The following is a 27,410-nucleotide window of genomic DNA, read 5'->3' on the forward strand; positions in this document are numbered from 1 at the left end:
AATGTATGTCATTGTCGTAAATGCATCTGATTTTGGGTAAATGCAGGTGATTTGGGGTAAATGCGTGTTAGTGTGGTAAATTCACGTCATTCTGGTAAATGGTCGTGATTTGGGGTAAATGCGTGTCATTGTAGTAAATGCAGGTGATTTGGGTAAATACATGTTATTGTGGTAAATGCGTGTCATTGTGGTAAATTCACATGATTTGTGGGAAATGCATGTGATTAGGGGTAAATTCATGTCATTGTGGTAAATGTACGTGATTAGGGGTAAATTCATGTCATTGTGGTAAATGTACATGATTTAGGTTAAATGCGCGTGATTTGGGTGAAATGTGCATGCTTTGGGTGTAAATGCACATCATCGTGGTAAATGCGAGTGATTTGGGTTAAATGCGCATGATTTGGGGTAAATGTAGCGTTATTTGTGGTGAATTTGTGTTATTACGGTAAATGCACGTTATTGTGGTAAATGTGTGTGATTTGGAGTAAATGTGCATGATTTGGGGTAAATTCACGTGTTTGGGGGTAAATATGCGTGATTTGGGGGTAAATGTAGCGTTATTTGTGGTTAAATTGTTATTGCAGTAAATGCGCATGATTTGGGGTAAAAGTAGCGTTATTTGTGGTTAATTTGCGTTATTGCAGTAAATGCACGTTACTGCGGTAAATGCACGTTATTGCGGTAAATGCACATGATTTGGGGGTAAACGTAGCGTTATTTGTGGTTAAATTGTGTTATTGCAGTAAATGCGCGTGATTTGGGGGTAAATGCGCGTGATTTGGGGGTAAAAGTAGCGTTATTTGTGGTGAGTTTGCGTTATTGCAGTAAATGCACGTTATTGCGGTAAATGCACGTTATTGCAGTAAATGCACATGATTTGGGGGTAAACGTAGCGTTATTTGTGGTGAGTTTGTGTTATTGCGGTAAATGCGCGATTTTGCGGTTTTATTCGCGTAAACTACGAGCGGCTGCTGTTCGGGCCGCAAATCTCCTCTTCAAAGGGCGAAGTCAAAGACCATGGACCGAACTCCGCCACTGATCTGTCTTCGTTTTTTGAGCTTCCAACAAAGAATGACATCGTATTGCAAAAATGAAGTACAAATCAAAACAAATGATAATACTGAAGACAGATGGTAAATTGGTTTGTTATATAAAGTATGTTATAGCATGTGTTGTAGTACATTGTAATGCATTGTGTTGTGCAATATATTGCCAATTATAGTTACTGTACAGAGGTTGTTTATAACAGTTTTGGTGCATTTGTGACCAAAGATCTTACACCGACTGTTATCCTTTCCGGTTACCAAATCGACCCGCGGTTACCAAATCGACCTATGCGGGGTCTCTCCCACCCCTCGAGCCGATGACGATCCAGGATTCCCGGTTCGGAAGGACGGGAGCTCAGCCCTGCCAAACCACGCCCCGACTCCTTCCTCAGCTCCTTTAGTACCCTCACCTTTAAACTTGTAGTCCCGTGGCTGTGGAGGCGGTGGGTGGTGACGTGCAAGCACCGGTACTCGTCGGGTGCAGCACTAGGCCGCACCCACGCTCGAGCCTCACATTTATTACTCCCCTCCCGCTCTCCACGTCCCTCCCCACTCTGCCCGCAGGTCCTAACGCCTGGACTCAGCTCCCGGAGCCATGGCGAGCCCGAGCACATCTCTACCTGCGCCCATACCTCTGCACCCGCCTGTCACGGGGAAGGTTTCTCTCGTACCCGCGTACTCCGCACCCGAAGCTTGGCCCTGCCCGGCGGCCTTACCCGCGTTACCACTCGGCCACTGGGCCCTGTGCGCGTACCCCCCGTTTGCGGGACTCCCACGGTCTCTCCTGGGGGAACTGCCCGTGCTGGCACCACCTGGGGTGACCCTTTCGGACGCTTTCCACTTCTCTGCGGCGGCGGCGGCGGCGGCGTTCGGGACGCTACCGATGGCTCCGGGATTCCTGCAGATCCACCCGACCCCGGCTCCAGGAAAGGCGATCACCGCGCAGTGCCCCGCACCAGGTGGCGCCTCCTCCAGGGCACCGCTCCCCTCGCACGTCGCCGCTCTCTCGGCTCCCCTGGTTCTCTGCAAAGAGCGTCCTCGCTTCGACTTCGCCAACCTGGCCCTGGCGGCCACTCGCGAGGAGCCGTCACCTCAGGCAGACGTGCAGAAACTAGGCCCGAGCCTCCTCGGACCCCTCCTGAACCTGCACAGGCTCGGCCTGGAGCGTCGCCCCCCGCACCGCGCCCGGCTCCCTCCCAAAGCCAAGAAGGAGTTTGTGTGCAAGTTCTGCGGTCGCCATTTCACCAAATCCTACAACCTGCTCATACACGAGCGCACGCACACGGACGAGCGGCCCTACACCTGTGACATCTGCCACAAGGCCTTCCGCCGGCAAGACCACCTGCGAGACCACAGGTAAGGCCAAGTCCTTCGACCGTCAAACCCCTCCTTTTCAGTATCCATTCAACTATTTACACTTTGAGGCTCTTGTGTTCCATTTTCCCATCTCGGATGTGTAAACGATGCGCGTAAACGCCTTTCTGTGTGCCGTTTACACCTGTGGTCCAGTTTCATCTATTGCTCGCAGATCCGGGATGTGTACATTCGTAAAGTGCTAACGATTCATATGTAACAATAATTTGTTCGTCTGTAACGGTTTACACGATCAAAATGAACGAAATGTATTGGGAATTTTCCGAGCCTTGTGGAATTCTGAAATAAAATGTGTCGTTCAAGAAGTTCCTAGAACGTCCAAGACACGCGATCTGTCTGTCAATTTTTTCACTGCACAAGATGTATATATTTAATTTATTATATATATGTCATTTGATTGATACTCTTTTTGGAATGACTTGGACGATCGTGAGTATCTTGTTCGTCGAACTTTTTGAATGCCTGACGTATGCACGGAATCGTACTCATTTATTCGAGCCAAATGCGATATGTGGTCAATATGTCCATGGCCCTCGTATACAATGGATAAAATAAAATGACTGTTTAGTATAAATTCATCTAAGAAAATGATGATTACATAAGAGAACTAGAACGGCACTCGGTAGAGAGCATACCTCCACCTGGTTGGTCACATCACTCAATGGTGAAGAATCACTTTAAAAATTCTACTGGCTGGATCCAGATCTTCACCAAAATTGAATCGATTCTTCCTTGTCAGACACACAACCTGTCCAACAAGTTTCGTCCAAATCCGTCCATAACTTTTTGAAATATCCTGCTATGTATCGTTTTTGGCCCCATCTCCCAATGGTGAAGAATCACTTAAGAAATTAAATAATTCTCATATCCGAATCCATATTCAGATCTTCACCAAAATTGAATCGATTCTTCCTTGTCAGACACACAACCTGCCCAACACGTTTCGTCCAAATCCGCCCATAACTCTTTGAGATATCCTGCTCACAGACAGACTGACAGACAGACCGATGCAAACAACGTCCGTCCACCTTCGGTGGCGGAGGTAATGACATTTTTTGCAAGTTTACCTTTTTACGTCAGGTGACAGACTTGCTGATCAATCCTCGGAGGATACAGCTCTGATGAATTGATTTTTTCCAACTAATGTACAAGATCAACGTTTGATTCCGATTCGCTGCTTTCACCACCCACACCTTTCCTAACCCCTCCCCCACCCCTGGGTGTATACAGACCTGGATGTTTCAAAGTTTAGACCTTGTGAAGCTTTGTTAGTGGAACTTGTTCACACGTCCAAACTTCGAGTCCCTGACGTTCTTTCTCCGCAGGTACATTCATTCCAAGGAAAAGCCCTTCAAATGCCCGGAATGTGGGAAAGGATTCTGCCAGTCACGCACCCTCGCCGTCCACAAGACACTGCACGTGCAGGTGAGTCACCTGGGTCCCTTCATGTATCTCTACCGGACGGACGTGGCCGCTTCACCAGTCACATTGTCTTTTAGATTGCCTGCATTGTGTCTTCTACTTTGTACCCCTCTACCTGGTTGGTGCCATGTTTCCCAACCGCCCTTTGTTTTCCAGCTCTTATATGAGCCTTTACCTCCATAGAAAATACATTACTAGCAGCCGATTTTAAAGTACCTTTTAATTAATATTTAACACTTTGTTGTCTGACACCTGTCATTGTTTAAACGGGGTTATCACTATTACATTTATTATGTGGTCTGCTCTACTCGGTCCACAATAAGCTGGGTTAGATACCGCGAGGGCCACGAAGATAGCTTACAGGTGTGCACACTCACCGTTAAGCTGAATATCCCAGGTTTGAATCTTGACCAAGCCATATAATCTCACCCTGGTATTTCACAAGCAGGTGAGGCATCACTCTGTCATTGGTCCGGCCATAGGAGGGATGTGAAGCCAGAGGACACATCTGCTAGTACTGGTTGGTGGATATTCAAGATCTTATGGTGTCTTTTGCGAAGAGTAGGTGTCCTGCAACAAATCTGAGTCGGTGGGCCTACCACTTTCTCATCACAGACAGGTTGGTGGTCTCTTTGCCTTCGACCGCCTCCTTTTCTCCTTTCTTGTCTTGCACCCTCTGCTCTTTCCGGGCATTGTCCCCTCCCTCCCCAGGTTTCTGCATGGCACACACAGTCCACCATCGACCCCCTTCTGCTGAATCACCACTCACTTCCACTCATTTGGTCCTCTTTTTCCAAACAACTTCCACATTCTCTTCAATCTCATTCTTCCCTCCAGATCTTCAAGATAGATGTTCACCACCATCTCAGATCACCTCCCCCCCCCAACCAAAGCCATGATCCTTTCTACCCTTGTTCACCACCACACCCACCCCGAAGACTGCCTCCTAACTTTCCATTTTTTCCTTCCTGTGAGTTTGCTTCTGTATCCATCTTGTCCACTGCATACGTCCTCCCTTACCCATCATTCCTCCCCACACCCCACACTCCCACACCCATTATATTTATCCACATCTCCCTCTATTCTGTCCGTCAACCCTCCTGTTGGTGTTGCCCCCCTTCTCTTTCTATTGTTCTTTTTGTACTGTTGCGTTCTGATCCGTTCAGTTTTCTAGCTCTTCCAGGAGCCTCGACTCCGTATATGTATTCTGAATTTTCTGCTGCGAAGGGAATGGCAAACCACCCAGCATAACCTTGGTCAAGAGATTGTTATGGCAACACCCATGCTCTGTAAAGAGTTTGGTACATTGATGATTATGATGCTGATGATGATGATGATGATAATCTGTGAAGGGGAAGCACTTTGTCATGTGCCATATTTATTGCACTAGTAAATAACAGCTTCAGTGAATGATGGTGTCGGTGAAATATCTTGCACCATGCAATGTCTAGACACCCACCCCCACCCCATTTAAGATGGCTGGCTTAAGATCTTGGGGTCTTGAATTGCAGCCCCTGTCGTGCCATTGAAATTACACCAGGACGGTTGACTCATCCTGTCATCCTTCTGAGGTTGGCAAAATGAGTACCAGCTTACTGGGGGTAATCGGCCATTCGAGTATCCTGCGTCGGAGCGGTGACCCGTCTAGGATTGTACTCCTTAGCCAAAATGAAACGACCTCGGCAGGTCCTACGTTCCTCACAGTGAAAAGGGAATGGTTGCTTTTCTCTCTCCCTTCCAATAAATATTCTGCTTTTTCCCCCACACCCTCCCACCCCCTTTTATAAAATAAATATTTTACACACACATACATGCATACATACTATACATACAGAGATTTGGCATATTTTAGTATGACATTACTTTTCGTTTGCATCGCATTTGTTGTTATACGGTCAGTCATACATTATTCTGGTGCAGAACCTAAATATACAGGACTTTGTTTTCTAATCAACTGATAACCCTCTTCAAATTTGACCTCTTTGCACACTTTGTCTGTTCAAACTGATAAATGATACAACATTTGCTGACATCACTTTTTATCGTTGGCCCAGCATTATATTGCTCATATATACCGGTCTTCTTCCCAAAGGCAGGTTCAGTACTGCCGAAGCAATTTCTTGCCAAGGATTATACTGGGTGGTTTGCCATTGCCTTTGCAAAGGACACCATGGGATGCTTAACATCGGTCAACTTATGTCGGCAGACGGGACGCACATGTAACGTCAGTTCATGGGATGGCACACACATTCATGAATCACCCTGCCTGTGATAAACTGGGATGACAGTTTATAGCTCGTTCAAATACTGTGTCTATCTCTACTATGAGAGCCGTTTGTGTGTCTGTGCCATCATTTTTCTCAGAGATGCCTAAACGGATCTTCGTCAAACTTTCAGAGCTTCATGAGTAATTGATGGGGAGTGTTTTAGGCAAAAAAAACAACTTTTTTTGAAAATTCTGAAGAAAAAAAAAGAGTTCGCCTTTTTAGGATTAAAAGAAATCCCTCTATAGTGTCTAAACTTTGCAGCTATGTGAAATGTAATATTAAATGATCCCCAACCCCATTGCCTAGTGAGTACAGGGAAGTGTTTTTGGCCCCCACAAAAAAAAACGGGCAATGTCCGTTACCCCTGCTAGTATGTATGTATGTATGCATGTATGTATGTACAGTCACGTGAAAAAGTAAGTACACCCCATGTAAAGTTTTGACTTTTTCAACACATTTCAACATACAGCTATTTGATCTTCATTTCAACAATATTGATAGATAAAGGTGATATAATTTAACAAATATCATGAAACATTTACATTTTGTAGTCCATTGTATAATTTAAATACACATAAAAGCAAATTTCGCATGTGGAAAAAGTAAGTACACCCCTACATTTATCACGACTTCAAATACCTAAAATTAGAATCGGGTGCACCAGCTCAGGTGCAAATGATTAGAACATCGTTAGAGGGGATCTTAGAGGAACCTGTCTTATTTAAACCTCAGACATTTCGTTTGGTTTGCTCTTTGTTGTTGAAGTGTGCGGCGTCACCATGCCTAGATCAAAAGAGCTCTCTGAGGCTTTCAGAAAGAAGGTTATAGATGCCTACGAGTCTGGGAAGGGATTTAAAAGATCTCCAAACAATTTGAAATCAATCATTCAACTGTCCGGAAGATCATCTACAAGTGGAGAAGATTCCAAACAACTGCCAACTTGTTCAGGCCAGGCCGCCCCAGCAAGTTCAGCCCGAGAGCAGACCGCAAGATGCTGAAAGAAGTCTCAAAGAACCCCAGAATGTCATCACAGGACCTACAGGTAGCTCTTGCCACTGTTGATGTCAAAGTGCACGAGTCTACCATTAGAAAGAGGCTGCACAAATTTGATCTGCATGGGAGGTGTGCCAGGAGGAAACCTTTGCTGTCCAGAAAGAACATCAGGGCAAGACTAAAGTTTGCCAATGAACACCTCGGCAAAGACCAGCACTTCTGCAACAATGTGCTCTGGACAGATGAGTCAAAGGTAGAGCTATTTGGCCACAGTACCAGAAGACATGTTTGACGAAAACCAAAGACAGCATTTGACCACAAGAACCTGATACCAACTGTAAAGCATGGTGGTGGAAATATTTTGGTTTGGGGCAGCTTTGCTGCATCAGGGCCTGGGCAGCTCACCATCATATAATCCACTATGAATTATTCATTGTACCAGAGGGTGCTTGAGGATAATGTGAGGCCATCTGTCGAAAAGTTGAAGCTCAACCGAAGGTGGACCTTGCAACATGACAATGACCCTAAACATACCAGTAAATCTACCAAGGAATGGCTGAAAAGAAAGAAATGGAGGGTTCTGGAATGGCCAAGTCAAATCCCGGATCTAAATCCCATTGAGATGTTGTGGGGGGATTTGAAACGAGCTGTGCATGCAAGAAACCCCTCAAACATCGCACAGCTGAAAGAATTCTGCATGGAGGAGTGGGCAAAAATTTCTCCCAGTCGATGTGAGAGACTGGTAGACAGTTATAAGAAACGCCTACTTGAGGTTGTTTCTGCCAAAGGGGGCAATACCACCTATTAGAGCCAAGGGTGTACTTACTTTTTCCATATGCGAAATTTGCATTTATGTTTGTTTAAATTATACAATGGACTACAAAATGTAAATGTTTCATGATATTTGTTATATTATATCACCTTTATCTATCAATATTGTTGAAATGAAGATCAAATAGCTGTATGTTGAAATATGTTGAAAAAGTCAAAACTTTACATGGGGTGAACTTACTTTTTCACCTGACTGTATATGTACATGTGTATATACATACATATTACATATATCTATCTATAATTCCAGTAATCTCTGTGTGTTTGTTTGTTTGTACGTTTGTTTGTTTGTACGTTTGTTTGTTTGTACGTTTGTTTGTCTGTGACCGCTGTTTCTCGACAACCACGGGTCCGATATACTTTAAACTTGCCAGGTATATTGCTGGGGACCCGAGGATGTGCCTTTTCAAGGTTTCATATTAATCGGACAATTACTTACCGAGCTATGTCCAAAAAACGATTCAACCAATCAGAGAGCAGCGAGCTATCGCGTGTGCCGAACGTGGCGAACACACTCTGCCTCGGATGGCACATTTGAGAGCGTATTCATTTATTTCCCATCGGCAAACTATGTTGGCGCTATGTTGGCGTTAAACGATGTTTTAAAACTAATTAAAACCCCGGGGGGATTGTCACTGTACTCGCAAGCCGTTCGCCGTTCGCTTTGGCGTTGCGAATGGACCAAAACATTTCATGAACCAAACCATTTCATGTAAAGCGTTCGCCGTTCGCTTTGGCGTTGCGAATGAACCAAAACATTTCATGGACCAAACCATTTCATGTAAATAGAGGGGGGGATATAATTTTAGATATAGATATAGTACGGGCATGCCCTAGTATATATAAATATATGTATTAAAAAAATAAAATATATATATATATAATTATATATATATATGTATACAGGGTGAGTCAAAAGTAGCGCCCGATTTCTATTTATTAACAATTATTTATTATTAACAATATTTATTATTAACAAAACAATTATTATTAACAACAGCAATATTATTAACAACAATTATACCCGACAATTATTAACAACATGACATCCCAGAAAGAATCTGACAGCCGAAAAAACAGAAATCGGGCGCTGCTTTTGACTCACCCTGTATATACTAGTGGGGTGCGCTTACGGTACACATTGAGTAGGCAATAACAAACCGTGCTTCATACATAGGAAGAAAGTAAATAGAAGCTTTATGATTTTAGGCAAGCATCGCCAACCTGCTCGATACCAATTTAGGTTTTTTATATATTTTTGTTTTACAGGCGCGATTACTGATTTTACATCAATTTTTATTGAGAATTTTATTTCACAGTTTACAGTTATAGAAATTATAATTTTCAAAATGCTAGATATTTATTTATTTGTTTTTTATGTATGCGTTTACAGGGGGGTTTTTTTAACGAAAGTTTCATTTACGGACGCTTTCCGACGGTTCTGGGATTTTTCTCAGTGTGCCAGATTCGATGTCCATTGGCACGCCAAATTTAAGCTTTCTCTGACACCCAGAAGGTACCAAACATTAATATCAGTCAGGCAGTCAGTCAATCAGTCAGCGATGAGAAATATATACTCGTATATATCTTTTTCTAACCACGGACTGACTCAGTCACTAATATAATTGTGTAGTACCTTCAAGGTGGTGTAGAAAGGTGAAATTTTGCATAATGCTGCAACTCAAAGCCAATGTCCCAGGAAAAATCACAAAGCAGCCGGAAATTGTCAGTCGACGAAAATATCTGTAAAGAAGTCAGCCGGTGCAGGCTCTGTCTGCTCACTGCTGGTAGACAATGGAGCTGACACTAACTGGTTGCTAGGCAACGGTAACAAGCACTGCTTCTGTCTATTATTTTATAAATTTTGCCATGTTTGCATTGAAAATTACCATAGCTGTAAATTTTTAAATAAAGAGCTTATTCTAATCAATAATTGTTCATTTACTTTAATTATTTCACTGTTTGCAGGAGGCAAGCACAATGGGCTTTTAAAATAGTCGTAGACTGGACTTTATACAATAGAAGGGAAGCAATTACAAATGATTCCAATTTCTTTTTCTCTGATCTATGATGTCATTAAGTATTGATGTGTTTTAAATATTGCTAATTACTAAATAGTTGTAATTTACAATTTGTTAATTGCTAGGTAATCGTCGTAATGATAGCACACTTGATTTATTATTTATTTAATTATAGTACTTTTTGGTCACGTGGCTCTCCATTGTATTTTTTGTCATTATTGATGAAGTTAATTGTGAATAGATGCAATATTTTTAGTTTGTCTTTTGTCTTGTGCATATCATTGCAACCTCGTGCTATATAGTCATGTGATACTTGTTTGGGGAATAACAATTTGGTTCGGAGCATTTGTCATTGTTTCAAAACTATAACTGTCTTATGACATTATCCTGAATATGAAATAATCATGCAGATAGATACACCTTGTTTAATTATGTTTTTTTGAGTTCTCAGGAATTATTTCCCCTTTGTCAATGGTAGCAGTAGGTACAGCACACGTCCATAATTTTCCTTATTTGTGTGCTTTTACCCCGTTTTTACTTCCAGCATTGAGCCCCGGAAGCATTCCTCATTCCACCAGCATCCTGCAACCTGGCCGAGATTGAACGAGCACCCCGACACGGGTCAACCAGCACCTTGCACCCTGATCCGAGTTAGAACAAGCACCCTTTGTCATGGGTTCGGCAGTTGTACGTCCACAGCACCTCTGTCGAGAAATACGGAGTCATGGAAGCCATTGATGTCCAGAGAGGTCTGCCATCGGACGAACCTTGCATACATGGGCCTATGTGCACAAGCTGAACAACGACCGAGGGAGTACATGACCAAAGATAATATACACATTCTTACCGCAGTGCTTTCCCTCGGTATTTCAAATAACTCTATGATCTCGGGGTGTTGTGAGGTCTGGGGTGGGGGTGAGGTAGAGGGTTTCGGGGTGAGATCGATATTCAGGTATAACTTGCAGGCCTTATGTTCCTAATGTCGTTTACACCCCACTCAGACTGTACAAGAATTGCTTTGCACATCATTCCTATACCAAAGCACTCGTTTACATTCCACAGTATACGTCGCGTTACCAAAGTCCAAATGAATACGGAATGGCTGGTGTGTGTGTGTGTGTGTGTGTGTGTGTGTGTGTGTGTGTGTGTGTGTGTGTGTGTGTGTGTGTGTGTGTGTGTGTGTGTGTGTGTGTGTGTGTGTGTTCGAGTGAGTGTGCGTGTGTGGTGTGTGAATCGGGAGGGGGTATTCAAACCCAATTTAATACGTAGCTCGGTTGGTTGTAAAACTTTTTGTTTTGCAAGTGCAATATGAAATACTTATATAATGCAGAATGTTTAATATTATTAGCTTGTCCGGTATAACCTTTTTGACATTTGCTTTTTTTTTTTCTTTCTTTTTTTTGATTTGTACAAATATTTCGGGAGTATAAAAGAAATTGAAGTTTGTATACATAACGCGACTTCAGCACAAAGTTTCAATGAATGGACGTTATGGAGCCTCATACGTCATGGAAATAAAACGAAAGGAAAAAATCAACTGGACCTGTTTGCTTATGAAATAGAGCAGTACAAGTACTGAATGTAACTTTATCAGGCAAACGCATTTATAGTGCACAAGTCACGGATTTATCAAAGAAAGAGGTGTTTGTAACGTCATTAAGCACTTAGATGGTTTATTTAAACTACTCTCGCTCTTGTAATGCGTTATGCGCAACGATTGCGCATTTATACCTAGCATGTCACGGGTGCGATCAAAGGCACGATTTAATCGTTCCTATGGCTCGTTTAAAACTTAAGATGGATTGAGGCGAATGGGCACCTACGTTAGGGGAATGCAGGGGAAGGAGGGGGGTATTTCCCCCACCTTGACCCCGGAGCCGCGACAGGGTCGCGAGTTATTCGAGCGTTTTTAGCTTGAACCTGATCCTTTTGCTGCCTCTCTCGCCCCTTATAACCGTGAATCCGAATTCTGTTCACATTGGATGCTTCGAAAGCCAAAGTCAGGGAAACATTCGCCGGTTGTACGTGGAATACGAGCCTTGTGTTCGCGACTTTAAGGCAACGCCCGGATCACCTTGGCCCTGCCAAGTTCGTCATGGTTTGTATATAGTTGGTCACTCTCGGGTTGCTGTCCCGTTACGCGTGGACTCGATTGCTGGCTTCTCTGGAATAACGCCATCAGCCTCGTATACCACCTATTCACACCGACACGACCTGCGATTGCGTCGGACGCGACTCGTTCCTTTGGGATTGATTCTGATGTACCAGTCTCTGTTGTGGAGCGTCGAATCAGTTTCTTGGCAAGAGTTACACTGGTTGGCTTGTCATCACATTCCCAGCAGTATGTTTGGGCAGGAATTTGTAATTTGTTTATGGTGCCGAGGATATAGCTCGCCTCCTCTCGAATGAATCTCCCTACCTGTAAAACACCTGGATAACAGTTTATAGCTGGGTCGGGATTCGAACCCAGGCTAGATAGCTTAGATTATAGAGGCGAGTGTGCATAACCTCCTGCCAGCCTCCATTGGATGTATAGACTCAGCCTCCATTGGATGTATAGACCATGTGCTAAGTACAGAAGAGAAGTATTTGGAGGTGACGCGTGGAGTGGTAAATGGACACAGGTGACCCACGTATTCGTGATTGGCTCATTTCGAGGAACGCGCCGGGCTTTATAACCCACACAACGCGCGTTTCTATTTTAACCTCCCCTCCCTCCACGGTAGAGGGGGGAGGGATTAGTCCTCGCCAATCAGGGAAAACTGAGCGAAAGCTCATTAAAATATCAAAAAGAAGAAGAAGCAGAAGAAAAAGCTGGCGCAGCTGCGCAGAGGGCGCGTAACGCGACTCCTGCACAAAGGGAACTGTTGAAAGCACCGCTTGGGCCGTGCAGCATGAGAGGTAATTTAGCGAGGAGACCAGGGAGGTATCGCGATCGCTAAACGCACCGAGTCCCGAATACTGCGGCGCTGTTCCTGCTTTACAGGACAGTTTACTTTTCCGTTTCCCACTTGGCTTGGGTCTATGTAGTTGGCTCGGAATAATAATACGAACTACAACGGCACTCGGTAGAGATCATACCTCCACCAGGCTGAACAGTTTACATTTTGCATCCCACTAATATTCCGGATCCGGGTTCGGATCTTCACCAATATCCAATCGATTCGTCCTTGTCACACATCCAACCTGTCCACCGAGTTTCGTCTGAATCTGTCCGTTACGTTTTGATATATCCTGTTCACAGACGGGCGAACGGACAGACAGACTCGTGACAACATAAGCTCCGCCCACTTTCGGTGGCGAAGGCAACAAAATAAGTGCAAATGTTCAAGAAAACATCAAAATAGTCCCCGGTGGTTCAGCGTACTCCCGTACTCCACGGATCGCTGTTGGTGTTTTCATGGGAAGTATATGGTGAAAGCGGCATCAGCAAAATGTGAAGCAATTTGAAATGCAAATCTGGGGTAATTATAAACAGTAATTGACTTTTATAACAATCATGAAAACAAAATGATTTCAATAACGTCTCGTCATTAACATTACTGCGGTATGTAAACCTAATGTGACACACCAGCGTAGTGTGTGTGAGTGTGTGTGTGTGTGTGTGTGTGTGTGTGTGTGTGTGTGTGTGTGTGTGTGTGTGTGTGTGTGTGTGTGTGTGTGTGTGTGTGTGTGTGTGTGTGTGTGTGTGCATGCGCACCCACGTGTATCTGCATGCATGCAAGTTATTTATATATATATAGTATGTGGATAGTCCTTCTAATTCGTGGATTCGGCTATTTCAGCCACACTCATTGCTGACAGGTATATATATAATGAAGCACACAGCTATGCAATCTCCATAGACAAACATTGTCAGTGAATGGGCCATACTGAAGAGCTCAGTGACTTGCAACGTGGCGCCGTCATAGGATGCCACCTTTCCAACAAGTCAGTTCGTCAAATTTCTGCCAGGCTGGAGCTGCCCCAGTCAATTCTAAGTGCTGTTATTGTGAAGTGGAAACGTCGAGGAGCAACAACAGCTCAGCCACAAAGTGGTAGGCCACACAAGCTCACAGAATGGGACCGCCGAATGCTGAAGCACGTAGCGGGTAAAACTCATCTGTCCTCGGTTGCAACACTCACTACCGAGTTCCAAACTGCCTCTGGAAACAACGTCAGCACAACAACTGTTCGTTGGGAGCTTCATGAAATGGGTTTCCATGGCCAAGCAGCCACACATAAGCCTAAGATCATCATGCACAATGCCAAGCGTCGGCTGGAGTGGTGTAAAGCTCAGCGCCATTGGACTCTGGAGCAGTGGAAACTCGTTCTCTGGAGTGAAGAATTACGCTTCACCATCTGGCAGTCAAATGGACGAATCTGGGTTTGGCAGATGCCAGGCAAGCAAAGCAAAGTCCATACGAAGTGGTTTGTTGAGATCAGTGTGGAAGAACTTGACTGGCCTGCACCTCAACCCCATCGAACACCTTTGGGATGAATTGGAACGCCGACTGCGAGCCAGGCGTAATCGCCCAACATCAGTGCCCGACCTCACTAATGTTCTTGTGACTGAATGGAAGCAAATCCCTGCAGCAATGTTCCAACATCTAGTGGAAAGCCTTCCCAAAGAGTGGAGGCTGTTATAGTAGCAAAAGGGGGGGTGGGGGGGGGGGACCAACTCCATATTAATGCCCATGATTTTGGAATGAGATGGTCGATGTTCGGGTGTCCACATACTTTTGGCCATGTAGTGTGTATATATATATATATATATATATATATATATATATATATATATATATATATATATATATATATATATATATATATATGTCACGAGTATATATATATATATATATATATATATATATATATATATATATATATATATATATATATATTAGCAGAAGTACCCGGCATTGCCGGGCGGGGGAGGGGAGGGGAACAGAGGGGGGGAGGGGGAGGGGAATGGGAGGGGGGGGGGAGGGGGAGGGATGGGAGGAGGGGGAGGGATGGGAGGGGGAGAGGAGTGGGAGGGTAGGGGGAGGGATGGGAGGAGGGGGAGGGATGGGAGGGGGAGAGGAGTGAGAGGGTGGGGGGGGGAGAGGAGTGAGAGGGTGGGGGGGAGGGAGGAGTGGGAGGGTGAGGGGGGTGGTGGAGGTGGAGGGCGAGGGGAAGGGGAGAGGGGTGGGGAAGGGGTAGGACAGAAAGGAAGGGGTAGGGGGGAAAGGGAGGAGCATGAGGGAAAGGGAGGGGGATGGGGAAGGGGTAGGGGGGAAAGGGAGGGGCATGGGGGAAAGGGAGGGGAGGGGTAGAGGAGGGGAGGGGGGAAGGGGAGAGGGTGGAGGGAGAAGGGAGTGGGAGGGTAGGGGGAGGGGGGAAATGGAGGGGGAGCGGGAGGGAGGGGAAGCGGGAGGGAGGGGAGGGGGGAGGGCGGAAAGGGAGGGGGAGCGGGAGGGAGGGGAGGGAGGGGGAGCGGGAGGGAGGGGCGGGGGGGAGGCGGAGGGGCGAATGGAGGGGCGTGATCGTGGAGGGGGAGGGGAGACCCGTACATTCCCAACCCGGACATTCGCCCTCTCGACTCAAGCTCGTATTCGAAATCGAAAGGGGAAAGTGGAAATCCTTCGTATTCGAATTCGTAAACACGAAATATGAATTAAAATTTAATTCATATCGCACAAAATCGACACAAAACACGGTCGCATAAAGGTGAAAAACGCAATGGCTTTTCGCCCTGAATCGCGTGCAAACGTGTGACGTGTGACGGGATGGAACATCACGTGATCGCTCTGAGCGAATCGGCGAGCTGCTCGCACTGGCTGAGATTAGCGGGTACTTCGCTGAAATGCGCTGAGATAAATATGAATAAAAAATATGGATCTCGTCAAATATGGTCTCAGCCATGTTCGTCCCAGGCTCAATGGCCATGTCTATGCCAAATATCAAGCACGTGAGCCTCTCCGTTTCGGAGTCTATCGGTAACATTACACACACACGCACACACACACACACACACACACAAACTGTGTTTTATATATACGTATATATATATATATATATATATATATATTGTTGAGGTTTTGAGAATTGTACATATAACATCATTAAAGGTTAAAGGTTTGCACCCCATAGTTAGTCCACAAGCAACACGTAGGCCCATTAGAATTAGTTATGTCATAGTTGTAAATGCCAGTAACATCTGCGTTGTGTAAAGAAATAATAAACTTAGGCCCTTTCATTTTGCGGCCGCCCTCCAATTTCCATCATGGGCAAACTCGATCCCGCGCTCCATTTGGCATCCCTCAAGTTTGTTACGCTTTGGGCTACCCGCAGAAGTTTGTTACGCTTTGGGCTACCCACAGCAGTTTGTTACGCTTTGGCTGCCAGCAGCATTAGCTGCCTTTTGCTCGCTCAAACTAGTCGGGTAACCACGAGGTAGGCCTGAAAAGGGGGAGGAGCGCGAGGGTCGAGGTGTGTCGCATCAAGCAGCACGTCAGAAGGCAGTGACGGTAAGGGCAACAGCCAACCACAGCTCGGTGGGCATGGCTTGATAGGGCGTGGCAAGAAACGTCTGGTGAGTTCGAGAGGGTTCCAAGGGGGTGGCAATAAAACCCTTTGCGCGAGGTCCCAACCAGAGATGAGAAGGGGGCTGAGTTGAGAGATGAGAAGGGAGAGGCACTCGTCGAGTTGAGCTATGAGAAGGGATGCGCAGTTCTGAGTTGAGTTATGAGTTGGGAGAGAACTGATCCGGAGCCTTCATGTGAGAACTGCATTAAGAGGACTGGCGTGCACACGACGGTTTCAAGCCTTGATTGCGAAGCGCATTGTTCGCGCTAATTGAACTATTATGAACTATTCGCTTATGACGTACGTGGCTGAGCCGCGAGTGTAACCGCCGAAGCCAGCCTACCGTTCGCCCTGTGATAATCCCGTGCGCGCAAGAACGACACGTGGAGAGCTCCTGCCGTCTGGTTCATCTGCTTCGCGGTGCGAGTTGGGGACCGGAGAGCGAGCTGCCTGGACGCCATCCCTGGACCATCGACCTGTTCGTCTGCAATCCCGTGTGTGTGTCTGAGTGTGACGGGCCCGTTTGTCCAGGGATAAGTTAAGACTGTTTAAGGCTGCACTGTGTATTCTTCTTCTTCCTTATTGTACAAAGTGTAAATAAATTCTGTTATTCCTTTTCTTCCCAAATTTGCCCGTTTCAGTCATTTCCTCCATTGGGTAAGCGTGGCACGATTACGGACCGCTTGGATCGGGTTTAGTCCTTGATAAGTCACGGGTTCGCTACCGCTCGGCGTTTCCACCTACACCCGTGATTCGGGCAGGGCTTATTCCCTCGTTTCTGGGCAGCGCGAGTAATTAGGTAATAGTGATTAGTCCTACGACCCTACTTCACGCTCTCCAGCAGTGACGTCATAGGTCCCGGGTCCTGTCAGCTAGTAAAAGACAAGGGGACTAATCCCCTCTTGGTAAGGGGAAAAGGCCGATGCTGAGTTCCGCAACAATATATATATATATATATATATATATATATATATATATATATATATATATATATATATATATATATATATATATATATATATATATACAGTATATATATACAGTATATATATATATATATATATATATATATTGTTGTGGATATGAGAATGTTTTTTTTTTTGTTGTTGTTGTGTAAATAGTTGTAAAAATATCGCCCTCCTTACTCCAGTGTTGTATAAAGGTCAAAGGGCGTTCCCGTAGTTAGTTCCATAAAGCATACATGAAGGACACCATAATATCCCTGTTCAGTAGTTTATTTCCTTATTATGTGTATTAGGGTAAGGCCTTGTCTTCCATTAAGATGACACTCCATTGCACCAGGTGAAATAAGAGTAGATTCCGTTCACATTCCCTTATAGTCAATTGCCAACTACATCCCCTCCAAGCCTCAATTGCCAACTGCACTGGGCAGTTTGTCAGGTTTGCTACAGCTGTGGGTTGTTGATTTCACCCCAAGACTCCATTAGCCACGAGGTGATCTCGGAGCCGAAGGTGGGAGGAGTCGGCCCAGCGCCGGGAACAAGGCGTGGCCTTGCCAACGCCTCCTCTAAGGGCGGGGTCGGGAGGTCGCGCGACCAACCAGGGCCGAGGTGAGCTCACCGATGGGCGTGTCCTGGACACCAGCGGCTTGATCGCCTGAGGCGCTATAAAGAGCGCGCGCGGAAGCCTTTGAAGAGAGACATGCAAAGAGACGTGCAAAGACACGTGCAAAGAGGCGTGCAAAGAGAGGTGCGTCAGAGAGTTGGCAGTACACAAGCAGCGCAGAGCAGAGAGGAGGGAGAAGGAGTTCTGAGAGCAAGCATAGGGAGAAGGAATTCTGAGAGCAAGCATTGAGAGAAGGAGTTCTGAGAGCAAGCATTGAGAGAAAGTCCTGAGAGCAAGCAAGAGGAGTACCACGAGCAGTACCAGCAGCTTTAAACTCCACCAAGCAGCGTTGGCTCCACCAGGCAGCTTTAACTCGACCGGCGGAGCTCGTCCGCGGCAGCTCGCACGACCGCAGCTTGGGCGTTGACGGCGGTGCCGACCGTGGCCGCGGAGGAACGGAGCTGCCGCTCCCGGCCCGACCGTGACCCAGTTCCAGTGGACCTTCCTCTCCCTCCAGCCATCCACCTCCTGCCATTCCTATCATCATTCCCCGCGTGAGTCTGTCTTTGTTTGTTCTGTCCCTGGGTATTAATTAAGCCTGTATAGTTAAGCTAAGTTTCGCTGTGTCACCTTGCCTCTTCTGTAAATTATTTTATTATCCTTCCTTCTCCTTGGTTTTTTTGGTCTTGTAAATAGTAAATAAATTATATTTGTATTCCGTACCCTTTGTCTTTCTTCTTCTTCACATCCTTCGCTTTAGTCTTTTCCCCATTGAATATCTGTGGCGCGATTCGGCCAACGTTCAGGAATCGGGTTAGTCGGGGTAACTGTTAGGGCCGCGGTGCCATCCGCTCGGCAAACCAACATCTTCTCCGCGGTCCGTAACAATTGGTGTCGGGAGCGAGACTGGACCCGAAGCGCGCTTAACGCGCTCAAAATTACGAGCTGCTGAAATTTGTTTAAAAAAAAAAGGACCCGAACTTTGAAGTCGTGCCATGGATAGTCAAGGCGACGGGATGCCGGTGGGAGAAATAGATGGGGTAGAATCAACACAGGATCACAGGGAAGAAATGGAGGGGAGCATTGAGGAGGTGGTTGAGGAGGTGTCAGGTGCACAAAATGGCGCTCTCGCGCACGTGGTATCAGACGCACAAAGTGGCAGCTCGCACGAGCGCGGGGTAGCCGCGCCCGCTGCGCAAATAGGGGGAATTGATGTGCGGGACCTCATGGCGCAGATTAATGCAGCCATACTAATGGCGAATATGGGGCTAGAAGCCAAAATGGGAGAAATGGGGGGCCAATTGGGAGCAATGAGGGACGAAGCGAGGGGTACTAGTGAGCAATTGGGAGCAATGAGGGACGAAGCGAGGGGTACTAATGAGCAATTAAGAGACGGGTTAAACAATATGGGAAATAAATTTGAGGGGTTAGACAATAAATTTGAGGGGTTAGACAACGGGATAAAAGAGGTGAAGAATGGGTTAGCGGGGCTAGAAGATAAGATGGAAGGCAAATTGCGGGAGATAGGGGAGCAATCCGCCCGGGAAATCAAACAAATGGGGAACCAGATAGAGGAGGTGAAAATCGGGCTAGAAGGTAAATTGGATGCTCAGAGGGATGAATTGGGACAGATGAGGGCGGCATCCACAAAAGAGATGGAGGAGATGAAGGAGGAAATACGACGAGGTGTAAGTGAGGAGGTCTCGGGGGTACGCGAGGAGGGAAAGCGAGGTGAGAAGCGTATGGAGAAAGAGGTGAGAAATGGGACGGCAAAGTTACAAGGGGGCATAGAGGACCTGACGCAGGAGGTGGAACAGCTGACGGTGGGACAGACGGAGTTAGCGGAGCAGGTACAAAAGAATACTGCGGTACTAGGAGGGTTAAAGGCGACACAAAACAACATAAAAAATGACTTGATAGCGACACAGAAGGAATGTCAGATGGTACGTGAGGGACTGACAACGAGGTTGGACGAGGTGACAGAAGTAATGGAGACAAAGGACCGGGAGGTGAGGACGCACATAGAAACGGTTAAGGTGGCGTTAGAGGAAGAAATAGAGGGGGCGCACCGGGAAATGAAGGAGGTAAAGGAAAAATTAGAGGAGGTGGAAGAGGGGGTGAGTGAAATTAGGAAGAGACGGAGGGAAACTAAAAAGGAGATAAGGGAGGAAGTGATGGAGTATGTGCAAGGTCTGTGTTCAAATCATGATGGTGTGCTCACTAACCAGATAAAGAGTTTGCAGGTGGCGAAGGAGGTGCGGAGACGAGGTGCCGAGGTGAGTGGCGATATACGTGGAAATGTATATGATGTGAGGGGAGCTTCAGTCGGCTTGGGGGTTGATGTGGACCTGGGTGTTCATGAGAGGCCGCTGGTGAAGTGTGTGACAGGTACGGTGTGTGAAAGAGGAGGTGTGCGAGAATGTCCGACTCTGGGGTGTGTGAAGAAAAAGTGCGCGCCGAGGAGTGAGTGTGCTGTCGAGAGTGAGTTGGTCGTAGCGCGTGTGCGAGGAGGCACATGGAAGCGCGGGATGGGGAGTGTTACAGAGGATGTAACGGATGCATGCATGCCTGTGGTGAGTGTTACGGAGGGTGTAACGGGAGAGAGTGCGCAAGAGGATGCGCGAGAAAGGTGTGTAACGGACGGGTGCATGAGGAAAGAGTGCGCTGTCGAGAGTAAGGGTGAATGCGCGACCGAGAGTGGGGGTAAGAGTAGTAAGAGTGACACGGAGCGTGAGTTGGTTGTGGCAGGTGAGAGAGGATGTACACCTGGAATGGAAGGATGCACACCTGGAATGGTAGCGCGTGTGTGGGAATGCACACTGGAATTGGTAGTGAGGCACGTGGTTGGGTGTGCAAGTGAGAGCACACCTGTGGTTGTCACAGAGGAGGTGACCGAGGAGGGGGCGCGAAGAGGTGTGTTGGTGAGGTGTGCGAACGACGAGTGTGTGCAAAGGTGTGCGGTGGTCAGGTGTGTGACCAAGTCTGTAAGCGGAATGAGTGTACCTGGGTGTGTCAGGGACGGTGCAATGACAAAGAGCATGGAGACAGCTGGATGTATGAGCAAGGAACGGGCTGCGGGGTGTGAGCATGCAAGTGGAGCATCGACGGTAACCGGGTTAGCGGTTAGAACGACGTTTAGCCGAATCGGGCCCTCGGTACGTGCCGGGCTTCGCGTGCCGCGAGGACCAGCGGAGATCCGAACCACGGCGGTTTCGAAAGAACCGCCGTACGCGATCCACGCTGGGCCTCGCTCGGAACGGTCGCGTCCGAGCTCCGCCAGGCGGAGCAGGCGGTCCGGTTGGAAGGGCCGACACAGCGACCCCTTGTGGTTGCCGCGCTCCGGCCGGCCGAGATTGGGGCATCGGACGGTCCCGTGCCCCGATGGTGCGTGGAATCTCGGGCCGAGTAGATCGCCTTCCCTGCACCGAATGCCGGACGGACCCATCCGCTGGCAACGAACCACCCGCATTCATTGCTCGGCTTTGCGAAGCCGAGCTTTGGAGATGAATTGGCGCACCGAGAGGCTCTAGTGAGTAGACTGTGGTGATGAGGATAGTGTTTTGGACCCTAAATTGAAAAGCAAAATTTGATGATTGGCAAAGGATTGGCAGAGTGATGATTGGCAGATGATTGGTAGTGATTGGCAAATTTTTGATTGGTTGAAATTTGGTGTGCAAAATTGGTAGTGGAAGATGCCCGATGTGGTGGGATGGCAACTCTGCCATCTCTCACAGCGGGGGCAAAGGAGCAATAGATTTATGGGGTTTGGCAGTGAAAACTAGCCTGGGAGGGTTAGGATATTGTGTGTAGGGACCTAGAAGATGACCTTAGGTAACGTTAAGATTAGGTAGTGACCATGATACCTGTAGTGGGGACGCAGGTAGATTAGTTTGGATGATAATGACGAGGGAGCGCAATAGTTTAAAGGGGCGACTGGGAAGCGCAGGTTCCAGAGGGGAGTAGTTAGATGAGATGATGCCGTGTGTGTGAGGATCGAAAGTGTATTGAGCAGGGTATGAGTAAATGATTGTGATTGTGAGTTGTATTGTGATTGCACAGGTGTGCAACTGAACAGGTGTATGGAGCAGTGTTTGAGTGAGTGATAGTGATGTGTATTGTGCTGACCAAATGGTCCAGGAAGGAAGGAGGGTGCAGGTGGCACCAGGTGTGATTGCATAGGTGTGCAACGACAGGTGTATGAAAAACAGGTGTATGGAATAAATGGTCTGGAGTATATGGAGTATTGGAATGGATGGTCGTGGAGTGAGTATGATGGAAACTGTGGAGTGGAGTGGATGGTGCGCAGGTGTGAATGGGGGAAGAGTGGACCCCCATCACGAATACCCGGGGAGGGTAGTTTAAGTGTTCGGTAGCGGGTACAGGTAAATTGTGGTTGGATATTGGCATCTGTGGTGCGAGGTGAAAGAATGGTGATTGGATGGGTGCATTAGTGTTGTGGAAATGGCTGGGCGTGTAGCCTGTTAGTGTGTGTAGTTGGTTGGGCACTCCACCACTGTGAGGATGTCGGCCAGGTGAGGCCGCAGGTGGGCTCTGGGAGCCGGTAGAGTTGTTGTGGATGGGGCCCGAGGATCCGGAGGACGGACCCGGTAGCCCAGTGCCAGAGGGCACCGAGGGGTGACAGAGCCAGGAGGGGCCTTCCTCAATTAGATAGGTTAGGGTGAGGAGCTAGGTAAGCTCGGGTGGCAACTACAGTGGTGGAGGTGTGCAGGTGGGTAGGCCTGCTGGGAGAGCTACACGCCCCAGTCCTGAAATTGTGCAAGGGCACAGGGAGTTGCATCGGGGGAGTGAGACCCCAAATTGAGAAGCACCACAGTTTGGTCAATGGGAATTGGTTTTTAGAACCCATAGTGTAAGTTGGCCAATGGATTGGCAGGGAAAGACCCCGGGTAGTGTAAAGTGTGTTAATGTCATTTAGAGGATAGTTAGGATGAAAATCTCCTTGCACCATCTACATCCACTCACCTGAGGTGACGTAACTCCACACCATGCCATGTTTTATTATTTTTATTGTGCAGATGTTTGGAATGTGAGACGCATCATGACGTGGGTGTGACATTGTGCTTTGTTGTTCCATCTCTCCCTCCTTATGAGGATTGATGATGAATTGGGTGATGGCAAATTTTGGTTAGAGGGATTGTGGGAACGAATTTGGTGTAGGGGAAATATGGGGAGACGTGACAGTAGTGACGAATTTGTAAATGTGTAGATTTTTGTAAATATGGGGTAAGGGCAAGGGTAGTGTAGGTGACAGGGGGGGTGACGTACGGTAGGGACGAGCTTTTCTCCGCTCCGTCTCCATACGCACTTTACCTTGCATTGCCTTGATTGATGTGTACCCTTGTGACCTTACCCCTCGCTCATCTGTCTTTTCCCCCTTTTGTCTCCCACATGAGGACCTGTGCGCCACTGGGCGCCGAGGGGAGCGTGCGTGAGTCGGCCATTGTGCGCCCGAACCTCTCGCAACCACAGCTGTCTGCATCGATGCACCACATTATGGACCACATGTCTGTGGCTGAGCACCACTTATGGACCCCATGGGTTGGGGCATGACCCCTCTGCTGGAACCGGCCATGAAGGCCCGAAATCTTGCTGGCGGACCTTGATCACAGGGCACCGATGCCCCACAGGTGAACCACACTAGTCGGCCCTGTGGGCCATAAATAAAATAAAAATGGACACGTTTTGTGCAAGTTTTATTGCAAATAGGCCGCCAGCAAAGAAAATGACAACATCTGGAAGAAAGCAAATAGCCAGCAGAGGGAGCCGAAGAGCAAGAGACTACCAGCAGGGTTAGGGGTTGTTTGGTTATTTTTATTCATGAACAGTGATGACTGTGCACCGATTGGTGCTTGAGGGTGCTTTGGTGCGTTTTTGGGTGCTTGCATGGTGCATCGATGTAGAGCAGACTGTCTACCCCCCAGAAAGAACAATCACAGGTCCTGGGTTAGTTTTGTAAATAAAGTAACGTCATTGTAAATAATGCTCCCCACCGTCGATGTATAGTTTGAAGACCATTCCGCAATTCGGTTAGCTGTGGGCGTGAATCTGTTAGGCAGGGTGCAATGGAGCAGCGGGACATATTTATTTATGTTTTAAAACTGTCGCACTCAGGGTCAGGTTAAATGTAGAGGGAACTACACCTACATGCCACACTAAAAGTTAAGGTAAGAGACCCGGGACGTGCCGAAGAGGAGTAGGGTGCAGTGTTGTGGATATGAGAATGGTTTTTTTTAATTATTGTTGTTGTGTAAATAGTTGTAAAAATATCGCCCTCCTTACTCCAGTGTTGTATAAAGGTCAAAGGGCGTTCCCGTAGTTAGTTCCATAAAGCATACATGAAGGACACCATAATATCCCTGTTCAGTAGTTTATTTCCTTATTATGTGTATTAGGGTAAGGCCTTGTCTTCCATTAAGATGACACTCCATTGCACCAGGTGAAATAAGAGTAGATTCCGTTCACATTCCCTTATAGTCAATTGCCAACTACATCCCCTCCAAGCCTCAATTGCCAACTGCACTGGGCAGTTTGTCAGGTTTGCTACAGCTGTGGGTTGTTGATTTCACCCCAAGACTCCATTAGCCACGAGGTGATCTCGGAGCCAAAGGTGGGAGGAGTCGGCCCAGCGCCGGGAACAAGGCGTGGCCTTGCCAACGCCTCCTCTAAGGGCGGGGTCGGGAGGTCGCGCGACCAACCAGGGCCGAGGTGAGCTCACCGGTGGGCGTGTCCTGGACACCAGCGGCTTGATCGCCTGAGGCGCTATAAAGAGCGCGCGCGGAAGCCTTTGAAGAGAGACGTGCAAAGAGACGTGCAAAGAGACGTGCAAAGAGACGTGCAAAGAGAGGTGCGTCACAGAGTTGGCAGTACTCAAGCAGCGCAGAGCAGAGAGGAGGGAGAAGGAGTTCTGAGAGCAAGCATAGGGAGAAGGAGTTCTGATAGCAAGCATTGAGAGAAGGAGTTCTGAGAGCAAGCATTGAGAGAGAGTCCTGAGAGCAAGCAAGAGGAGTACCACGAGCAGTACCAGCAGCTTTAAACTCCACCAAGCAGCGTTGGCTCCACCAGGCAGCTTTAACTCGACCGGCGGAGCTCGTCCCGCGGCAGCTCGCACGACCGCAGCTTGGGCGTTGACGGCGGTGCCGACCGTGGCCGCGGAGGAACGGAGCTGCCGCTCCCGGCCCGACCGTGACCCAGTTCCAGTGGACCTTCCTCTCCCTCCAGCCATCCACCTCCTGCCATTCCTATCATCATTCCCCGCGTGAGTCTGTCTTTGTTTGTTCTGTCCCTGTGTATTAATTAAGCCTGTATAGTTAAGCTAAGTTTCGCTGTGTCGCCTTGCCTCTTCTGTAAATTATTTTATTATCCTTCCTTCTCCTTGGTTTTTTTGGTCTTGTAAATAGTAAATAAATTATATTTGTATTCCTTACCCTTTGTCTTTCTTCTTCTTCACATCCTTCGCTTTAGTCTTTTCCCCATTGAATATCTGTGGCGCGATTCGGCCAACGTTCAGGAATCGGGTTAGTCGGGGTAACTGTTAGGGCCGCAGTGCCATCCGCTCGGCAAACCAACATCTTCTCCACGGTCTGTAACAATATATATATATATATATATATATATATATATATATATATATATATATATATATATATATAGTTGCGGATCTCGAGCCCGTCGACGTACTAAGGGGGGTTAAACCCTTCTCCCCCTCGAGCTTCGAGTCCACGAGGCCGCTACCCACTTTACACTCGTGGGGCGGATTGTGGAGCAAATCCAGTCGCCAACCCCGCAGCGAGCGCGCGGAAGGGTTTCGGGTCAAATACCCGAGTACCTTCGATACACGTGCCGCTGCGAGGATGGCGGCTGAACCTCACACGAGTCACGCTGGTCTGATACGCCCGACCGGTTTGCGTGTCACGTGACTCATGCCGTTAATTATTATGAACCCAATCGAGCGGTTTTATCTCGTACAATGCGAGGCCAATGGTGGAAAAGACATATACGGCCAAGTTGGAAGCCAAACACAGGTTTATTACAATTTGTACAATGATCAGAGCAAAGAGACACAGGATAGAATTATCCGTTCTTAACCTAATTCCCCAGACAAGGGCCCTCTGACTCACTCGGGGAAAGGAAGGAAGAAGAGGATGCGCTCAAAGCGCGGCCGCTTGGTGCAGCTCGCCCCCGGACAGCTCATTGTTTGTGTCCCTTGAGGATGTTCACGGCACGGACGTCGGCCTCCAGTCGTGCACGCACGGGAATCCACCCAGCGTGTCCCGAAGTTAACGAGGCAAAGCGCTCGTGCAGGTAGCCCAGGCAGGGAGATCGTTAGAGTATGGGGCCATGGGAGAGATCGTCCTGCGAGAGCGTTTATACCAGGGCAGCAGAGAGCAGGGGCAGAACGCTTCGACTACAGAGCTGAGAGCTTGGCCACCGAGAGAGCGCGCTTCGACCCAGACTCAAGAGAGAATTCGGGGGTCCAGGGCCGGGTTTTATAGGCCCCTCAGAGTCCCACGAGAATTTTCCAAGGACCTCCCCTGGCCGCCGTTGCTGGCCACTCCCCTTTAGCTCCCATTGGCTGCCATTTTTGGCCACTCCCCTTTAGCTCCCATTGGCTGCCGTTGTTGGCCACTCCCCTTTAGCTTCCATTGGCTGCTGTTGTTGGCCACTCCCCTTTAGCTCCTCCCTCGGGCCTCCAAGACTTGTCCCAGGCCCAGCACATGGTATTCCAGGCCCAGTGAGGCCTACCCTTACCTACCTGCCTCAACGCCTACTAACACTGGGAAGGAGACTATACTTAACATTTAATAAGAAATAACTGAACTAAAGCGAGGCTAGATGTTGTGGTACAACTAACTAAAGGGGGGTTGCCTTTATTCTCAAAACCGCAACACGACCCCCCTCTCTAACCAGACTCGTCCCGAGTGGACCCCAGTCGGAACAACCGGTAGAGTCTGGCATTCAATTTTACTTTTACTTTTAATGTGACACATAGGTGTAATCCCCCTAACATTTATTCTAACCCATGTGCGCGACATTCTTTACTCTAGATATGTCCCCCCTAATGCGTTGAGCAGCTATTCTATCGGACTCACACCCACAACTATCCGTGTATTTTCGGAATTTTCAAACTAAACACATAGCCGGTGGGCACATTCTTATATGTACAACACAAAACTTAAACATTATTTACAATACTATGACCCAGGACCTGCACTTCGAGGAAAAGAATTGGAGGAAAGGAATCAAAGCACTTGCTGCTTGCATCTTGCATCTTGCATCTTCTGTGTGCGGCTAACAAAACCGGCTGGCCCTGACCGGCA

The 27,410-nt window shown here is 47.5% G+C and overlaps 1 protein-coding gene and 1 long non-coding RNA gene across 2 annotated transcripts in view; both read left to right on the forward strand.

Moving 5' to 3' along the window:
• The window catches only part of LOC137422652 (uncharacterized), a 1,758,619-nt gene that overhangs the window by 1,432,221 nt on the left and 298,988 nt on the right, over positions 1 to 27,410 (forward strand). The gene's annotated exons all lie outside the window — the stretch shown is intronic.
• LOC137422647 (protein odd-skipped-related 2-A-like) lies at positions 1,629 to 11,469 on the forward strand. Its single transcript, XM_068109351.2, has 3 exons — positions 1,629 to 2,405; positions 3,749 to 3,848; positions 10,502 to 11,469. The coding sequence occupies exons 1-3, from the start codon at positions 1,645 to 1,647 to the stop codon at positions 10,505 to 10,507; spliced, it is 867 nt and encodes a 288-aa protein (XP_067965452.1). The 5' UTR covers positions 1,629 to 1,644; the 3' UTR covers positions 10,508 to 11,469.

Source organism: Myxine glutinosa, chromosome 2 (assembly GCF_964187855.1).
Source record: "Myxine glutinosa chromosome 2, kmMyxGlut1.1, whole genome shotgun sequence".
Lineage (NCBI taxonomy): Eukaryota > Metazoa > Chordata > Myxini > Myxiniformes > Myxinidae > Myxine > Myxine glutinosa.